Source organism: Limulus polyphemus, unplaced genomic scaffold (genome assembly GCF_000517525.1).
Source record: "Limulus polyphemus unplaced genomic scaffold, Limulus_polyphemus-2.1.2 Scaffold4191, whole genome shotgun sequence".
NCBI classification, from domain to species: domain Eukaryota; kingdom Metazoa; phylum Arthropoda; class Merostomata; order Xiphosura; family Limulidae; genus Limulus; species Limulus polyphemus.
In genome coordinates, this window is record NW_013669801.1 from 52,070 (window position 1) to 60,418 (window position 8,349).

Below are 8,349 nucleotides of genomic sequence, written 5' to 3' on the forward strand. Positions count from 1 at the left end.
AAGTCACAGTTAGAACAATGGTAGCTGTTGAAGTCACAGTTAGAACAATGGTAGCTGTTGAAGTCACAGAATTATGGTAGCTGTTGAAGTCACAGTCAGAACTATGGTAGCTGTTGTAGTCACACAATTATGGTAGCTGTTGTAGTCACACAATTATGGTAGCTGTTGAAGTCACAGTCGGAACTATGGTAGCTGTTGTAGTCACAGTTAGAACTATGATAGCTGTTGAAGTCACAGAATTATGGTAGCTGTTGAAGTCACAGTTAGAACTATGGTAGGTGTTGTAGTCACAGTTAGAACTATGGTAGCTGTTGAAGTCACAGTTAGAACTATGATAGCTGTTGAAGTCACAGTTAGAACTATGGTAGGTGTTGTAGCCACAGTTAGAACTATGGTAGGTGTTGTTGTCACAGTTAGAACTATGGTAGCTGTTGAAGTCACAGAATTATGGTACCTGTTGAAGTCACAGAATTATGGTACTCGTTGAAGTCACAGTTAGAACTATGGTAGCTGTTGTAGTCATAGTCAGAACTATGGTAGCTGTTGTAGTCACAGTTAGAGCTATGATAGCTGTTGAAGTCACAGTTAGAACAATGGTAGCTGTTGAAGTCACAGTTAGAGCTATGGTAGCTGTTGAGGTCACAGTTAGAGCTATGGTAGCTGTTGAAGTCACAGTTAGAACAATGGTAGCTGTTGAAGTCACAGTTAGAGCTATGGTAGCTGTTGTAGTCACAGTTAGAACTATGGTAGCTGTTGAAGTCACAGTTAGAGCTATGATAGCTGTTGTAGTCACAGTTAGAACAATGGTAGCTGTTGAAGTCACAGTTAGAACTATGATAGCTATTAAAGTTACAGAACTATGGTAACTGTTGTAGTCACAGTTAGAGCTATGATAGCTGTTGAAGTCACAGTAAGAACTATGGTAGCTGTTGAAGTCACAGTTAGAGCTATGGTAGCTGTTGTAGTCACAGTTAGAACAATGGTAGCTGTTGAAGTCACAGTAAGAACTATGATAGCTATTGAAGTTACAGAACTATGGTAGCTGTTGAAGCCAAAGTTAAATAATATTTATTAATTTTATCTCTAATTACTGTGAAGTTTAGTGTAGTGAACACACAATTTTATAAAAACTCACTCTTATTTCCAGTTCACATGGTGTTATTCTTTGTAATGGTTTTTGCTGAGCTGTAAAATGACTAATCAGCTCAAAACTGTCAGACAATGCCAGACTAATCTCTGTTTGGTTCCCATAGGTAAGTCGAATCTGTTAAAATCAAAACAAGCCACTAACTGTATAGACAATAAAAAAAACTGGCTTTAATTTTAAAGCATTCAGCATACTAAATATCATACTAACAATGTATAAAATAACCTGTAAACTCTTCAGTAACTACCAGAGTTGATGGTTCATCCTCTCTGTTGGTAAGTTGAAGTAACTAGTGGCATATTTATCTATTGAGTTTGTTTGTTTTTGAATTTTGCGCAAAGCTACACAGGGGCTATCTACACTAGCCATCCCTAATTTAGCAGTGTAAGACCACCCACCACCAACTCTTGGACTACTCTTTTACTAACGAATAGTGGGATTGACCATCTCATTATAATGCCCCCACGGCTGAAAGGCGAGCATGTTTGGTAGGACGGGGATTTGAACCCGTGACCCACAGATCACGAGTTGAGCACCCTAACCACCTGGCCATGTCGAGCCCTTTTCAGTTTGTCAGCTCTGATCTATTTCATGATCTACAGATTTAACAAAGTTGGTTCGGCTCACTTTTCAGCTTGTGTATCTTTGACATTCTTTTTTTTTTTGGAGGGAGGGGATTTTGAAGTGGAAATCTGTAAGAAGCACTTGCTACTAATCTATATAATAAAAGCCACTTTCTGCTTGTAATGCTCCCTTTGTCGGCAATGTTTCACTCTCTGTTGGTGACATTCAAATTGGCTCTGTGGCTTGTTTCAAGTGGAAGTCTTGAGTTCAAATCCAAGTCAAGTGGGGATTTTTTATAACTATTTTTAATCATGTTTATTGAAAGATATTATAATATTATGAAAAAAACAATAGCATGATACTTTACATTATACATCTTAATTATTTGTTGACATTCAATTACAAAGACTGGGTGTCACAGTGGTTGTAGCACTTGACTAATATGTGGAAGTGTTGAGTCCAAATCCCATCAAGTTGGGATTTTACATTCAATTTTTTATTATTATTATGTTTATATATTTTTTATCATATTTATAGCAGTATATTTCAATATTCAGAAAAATATTAATACAATTGCAGAGTAAATAAGGGATATTACATAATAAACATAACTGTATATATCAAAAACAACTTAAATATTTTTCAATGCAATAGATGATGCTGTAGTACAATATTATTAATGTTTTTCACTCTCTGCAAGAGATTTTTAAAAATTTAGCCAAAAAATGTATATGCATTTTAAAAGGAAAGTTATACCCTGGCGAATTTGCCCTTCATTATAAATTCCATTGCCTTTACCATCACAATTAATAAACTGATGGGTAAGACATTTGACAGTGTAGGAATATTTCTTTGAGAACCAGTTGCTGTTGTTTTCCCATGATTCGATCTATAAGGCTTTATCAAGAAGAACATTTGAGCATAACATAAAAATATACATAATTCAACTTACAACCAAAGACAACTTATAAGAGATGACCAAATATACACAAAAATGTTGTTTTCATAAAATACTAGAAAAAGGATATACGTTCTTTATTCACATATTGTTACTATAATATAATTACTTTTTCAGGAAACATGTCCATAAATCACTCATTTAGATTTAATTTTCACAAGATAAATCAATCAGCATTTACCATCACATATTGGGCATTGAGCTAGTAATTAATAAAAGAAACAATGATGTAAGGACAAACAAAAGTTTAGGATTGGTATAAGCTTGAAAAACAGCTTGTGGTAATGGGAGGTCAAGGAACCACAATATTATAACAAGATGCTTGACCAAAATACCCATGTTGGTAAATATGTAACCTAATGCAAAAACTGTGTGTATATAATATACCTATGATGGTAATCAAATGGTTAATAACTACAAAATGAGCATCTTACCATTCTCCAGTTAATATTTTCATCTTCTGCATCTCCACCAGGGTGCACTGTTGGCAATAAGGATTGTCCAAACAATTCATTAACAACACCAGCTTTGGCATAGCAGCTATCACCGAGGATCAAAATTCCTAAAGGCTTACGGATTATGCCTTCAACTAGTTCTTCATTTTCAAGTGACAATCCAAAAGAATCTAGCTCAGCTAATAAAAGAAAAAAGTTTCCCTTTCAGAAAATGTGTTGCTTAGATTAATAAATATAGTTATTAAAGAAATAACATGTAAGTCAGTAATATAGTGTTGTTATTGCATTAAAACTATTGGAATCCATACCTCTTACAGTTTATATTGTATTTCTTATGAGTCAACAGATGGCAGCATTTGTGAGGACGCACATGTGGATTTGTTTGTAGTTATGCACAAAGCTACACAATGGGCTATCTGTGCACTACCCACTACGGGTATCGAAACCCTGTTTATAGCGTTGTAAGTCCGCAGGTATACCACTGGGGTGCCACCTGTGGATGTGAGCTACTAATAAATCAACACAAATGAAGAACCAGAACTTCCAGTCCATTATTTGAAAAAAAAACTGTCACATGAAAATACAAGTTTTTATAGGCTCACAGAATAGACAAATAAAGTTTTCCGATCAATGTTTGGTAAAAAACTAACTTTCCAACCTGAACTCAAGATCATAAAGTTGGTCACTGTATTAGGCCTGAAATGATGTCTAGCCCACATTCAACCAGCTTTTTGAATATGAAAGTATAAACTGTTAGTATTCAAGTCCTACAAAGTGGGAAAATTTTGCATTTCGTTACTAAATGTCTTTCTAAATACATGAAAATCAGTACACGTTTAGTTCAGGTGGTTCAAAAGAATGCAGGTTTTTACAGGTCATTTTCACACAAAAAGGACCCCTTTCAAAATATAACATTTGCTAGTTTTATTATTATTGATTCAAAGAGAGGTTTGGTAGCTAAATAAGAAAAACATGTACCACACACTTGCTAAAATTTAATAAGAATAATCGTGGTCGAAAATTGCATAATCTGTATGAATTTATAAAAAAAAAAAAAAAAAAAAAAACAAGCGGAAGATTTCTCTCCCCATGTGACCTTGCAGTTTGTTTACATAACCCTGTCAAAACCCTCCTGCATCGCATAATGGATAGTTCAGTTATCATGAGTTACTTCAATTCTTTAAAAACTGCTTTTTGATTCAAATCGACTTCACACGGGCGTAGTTACAAAATTATAATACGAGTGGGAGGCTTAAATCTGAAAACTTTATGTAAGTTATATTTTCAACGTTTCAATTCAACTGTTAGCTACAAGGCACGTTATGTTAAGATCGAAAAGTTCATAAAATTAGGTCTATAATACCTAGGATGTTCTAACCTTAAAGTCAACAATCTAGTAAATTTCGGGACTGAACAGAGTAGATTATAAATGTGAGAATCGGTGAAGTATATAGTCAGTGTGTTTTGCGTTCAGTTTGTAAACCGAGCAGGGAATGAGTGAAGTATTTGGATCAGCGTTAATTATCATGTATATTCAAGTGTAAAATTGTACAAGTTTTTTTTTTTTTTTTTACATTGATCATAGTAAGTACAATTAGCGTAGTATTTCCGTTTAAACGTCATTTGTAAAGTTAGGCCTATAAGTTACAACTGTGTACAACTTACAAGTAATAGTAGCCAATAGTAAGGATTTGTTTGTTTGTAGTTAAGCACAAAGCTCCACAATGGGTATCGAAACCCGGTTTCTAGCGTTGTAAGTCCGCAGAAATACCGCTGTGCCACTGGGGGGCAATAATAAGGAAGAAATGTGTTAATTTATTATCGATATGTGGACTGGACTTGGCCTTATTTTCACCCAATAATTTAAAAGAACCATCCCAACAGAAGAACAGTATTACAACATACGTGTATTTAAGATCATGTATACTGTTACGACAGCGGAAGTCACGCGACCCTGGAAGCATGCTTGCTGGAGTTTCTTGAAGGATAATGACTTATCGAGGAACCTCGCCAATTTTCCAGTTGTTTTCCAGGCACCCTCCTTTTTAGTATATAAGCCCGGCAAATAAAGCCAGCGATAGATAGATATGCAGATAGATTGAAGAGCTAGATCACTAAGTCAAGCGAACAGTAGGCACCGTAAGTAAAGTGTGTGAATCACTGTGATTTATAGCGTGTGTTATAAAGATTGTTACGTTTAAAATGCTGTGGAAAGTCTGTGTATTACAAAGTTGTATCGAGAAAGAATAAACTAGTTTTAATAAAGAAAGGACTTGTGTGGCTGAAGTTCCTCGGAAAGAATATATACCGGAAATTAAGGAAATTATCAAACGAGCAGATACGTAACAATACTTTAAATAAACTTGGATAAATGTCTTATTCTTAAGAATTACATGCACGGATTATTTGAAGTCAAAATTTGTAACAACTATTATTTTAATTTTAAAAGTGTTTAAAAAGCTAGGGCTTCTGAGCAGTATATTTACCTTTGCCCATGCTTCTAGTCGACACTTGACCAATTTTTTTTTTATTTTTCATTTGTACCTTAACGTTAATGATTGACATGTTGTTTTGAGAAATGAAGATGTTGAAATGCTCGGTATTTTGAAAACCGGCCCTTGAAAATACTGATTGATACAGGGGATGGTTTTTTTTATATTGATTTTGATAGTCGAATTTGTCTGTATCATAAACACTATTGTGTCATTTACTTCCACATAATACAATTCACTTTTATGTAAGATCGGAGTTTTTATAACAGTTTCACTCTGTCCACCTGATGTTTTTTAATCAACAAACAGATGCAAATATTAAACGTTAGTTGGTTGTGTCATCTGTCAGACAACCGGAGAATCCTAAAGATTGCGAAAAATGACATAAAATATCCAAAGTTGAAACTCCAATAGGTCACTCGACCTTTGGCAGAATTCCAAGTTTTTACTTCATACTCATGTACTCATTTCTTTCAACTTTCAGTACTAGTTCTTTTACTTTTAGACCGTAATAAATCATTTTACGTTTTCTCTAATAGTCCACATTAGGCACCAAACCTAAGAAAGTGAACTAAAACAGCTAGAAATTGTTATTTAATTTACAAGTTTAAAAAAGGACTCAGATACTGGTTTGGTATCCACTATATTTCTTCAGTTATTAAAATGCTAGCCAAGTACTGTTAAAATTACATTTAAAAAACTTCGTAGTATAGTAACACAAAGCTTAATGGGCTAGCTTCATATTTACTTTATTTCTTCAGTTACTAAGATACTAAGAAGAAATTGTCACAAACGATCGAAAACCCTGTAATGTCAGTGTGGGAGCGTTGTAACTGCAAAGCTCAGTCTTGTTATTCGGTTAAAAGTAGACGCAATAGCGGCGGGTGCTGCTAACTGGTTACCCTCTCTATGATAAGCAGTCCTTAATTAAGAATCGTTACACCTGAACACTAGCAGTCTTTCTCGTGAACCGCCCCCCCCCCCCAGTAGCACAGTGGTATGTCTGCGGACTTACAACGCTATAAATCGCGTTTCGATACCCGTGGTGGGCAGTGCACAGATAGCCCATTGTGTAGCTTTGTGCTTAAATTCAAAACAAACAAACGTGAACGCTTAGCCCAGTATCGCATAAGGTATGGGTACGTTCAGGTTGAAACACGAAATAACATTCAATTTTACCATACAGCGTACGACAACTTTGTTAATTCTGTAACACAGATAATAGAAGTATACAACAACTCTATTAATTCTGTAACACAGATAATAGAAGTACACGACAACTCTGTTAATTCTGTAACACAGATAATAGAAGTACACGACAACTCTGTTAATTCTGTAACACAGATAATAGAAGTACACGACAACTTTATTAATTTCGTAACACAGATAATAGAAGTATACGACAACTCTGTTAATTCTGTAAAACAGATAATAGAAGTATACGACAACTCTATTAATTTCGTAACACAGATAATAGAAGTACACGACAACTCTGTTTATTCTGTAACACAGATAATAGAAGTACACGACAACTTTAATAATTTCGTAACACAGATAATAGAAGTATACGACAACTTTATTAATTCTGTAACACAGATAATAGAAGTACACGACAACTTTGTTAATTTCGTAACACAGATAACAGAAGTACACGACAACTTTATTAATTTCGTATTATCTGTGTTAAAGTTGTCGTGTACTTCTATTATCTGTGTTACGAAATTAATAAAGTTGTCGTATACTTCTATTATCTGTGTTAGAAGTATACGACAACTTTATTAATTAAAATTGATAAAGTTGTATACTTCTGTTATCTGTTTTACGATACTTCTATTATCTGTGTTACGTTATCTGTGTTACGAAATTAACAAAGTTGTCATGTACTTCTATTATCTGTGTTACAGAATTAACAGAGTTGTCGTGTACTTCTATTATCTGTGTTACAGAATTAACAGAGTTGTCGTGTACTTCTATTATCTGTGTTACCAAATTGATAAAGTTGTATACTTCTGTTATCTGTGTTACGAAATTAACAAAGTTGTCGTGTACTTCTATTATCTGTGTTACGAAATTAATAGAGTTGTCGTATACTTCTATTATCTGTTTTACAGAATTAACAGAGTTGTCGTATACTTCTATTATCTGTGTTACGAAATTAATAAAGTTGTCGTGTACTTCTATTATCTGTGTTACGAAATTAACAAAGTTGTCGTGTACTTCTATTATCTGTGTTACAGAATTAACAGAGTTGTCGTGAAAGTTGTCGTGTACTTCTATTATCTGTGTTACGAAATTAATAAAGTTGTCGTATACTTCTCCACAGATAACAGAAGTACACGACAACTCTGTTAATTCTGTAACACAGATAATAGAAGTACACGACAACTCTATTAACTTCGTAACACAGATAATAGAAGTATACGACAACTCTGTTAATTCTGTAACACAGATAATAGAAGTACACAACAACTTTATTACTTTCGTAACACAGATAATAGAAGTATACGACAACTTTATTAATTTCGTAACACAGATAATAGAAGTACACGACAACTTTGTTAATTTCGTAACACAGATAATAGAAGTACACGACAACTTTATTAATTTCGTAACACAGATAATAGAAGTACACGACAACTTTGTTAATTTCGTAACACAGATAATAGAAGTATACGACAACTTTATTAATTTCGTAACACAGATAATAGAAGTACACGACAACTTTGTTAATTT

General features: G+C 34.0%; 1 protein-coding gene across 4 annotated transcripts in view; it reads right to left on the reverse strand.

The window, feature by feature from the left end:
* Positions 1-8,349, reverse strand: part of LOC106470737 (dual serine/threonine and tyrosine protein kinase-like) — a 48,544-nt gene that overhangs the window by 26,229 nt on the left and 13,966 nt on the right. For 3 of the 4 annotated variants that reach the window (XM_022399376.1, XM_022399377.1, XM_022399375.1), the window contains exons 2-3: positions 3,104-3,303; positions 1,136-1,264 (exon numbers count right to left, since the gene is read on the reverse strand). In XM_022399376.1, the coding sequence (XP_022255084.1) occupies positions 1,136-1,264; positions 3,104-3,303 (329 nt within the window). Of the gene's footprint in view, positions 1-1,135; positions 1,265-3,103; positions 3,304-3,432; positions 3,513-8,349 lie in introns of those variants that run through there. The other variant, XM_022399378.1, reaches the window with a different exon arrangement.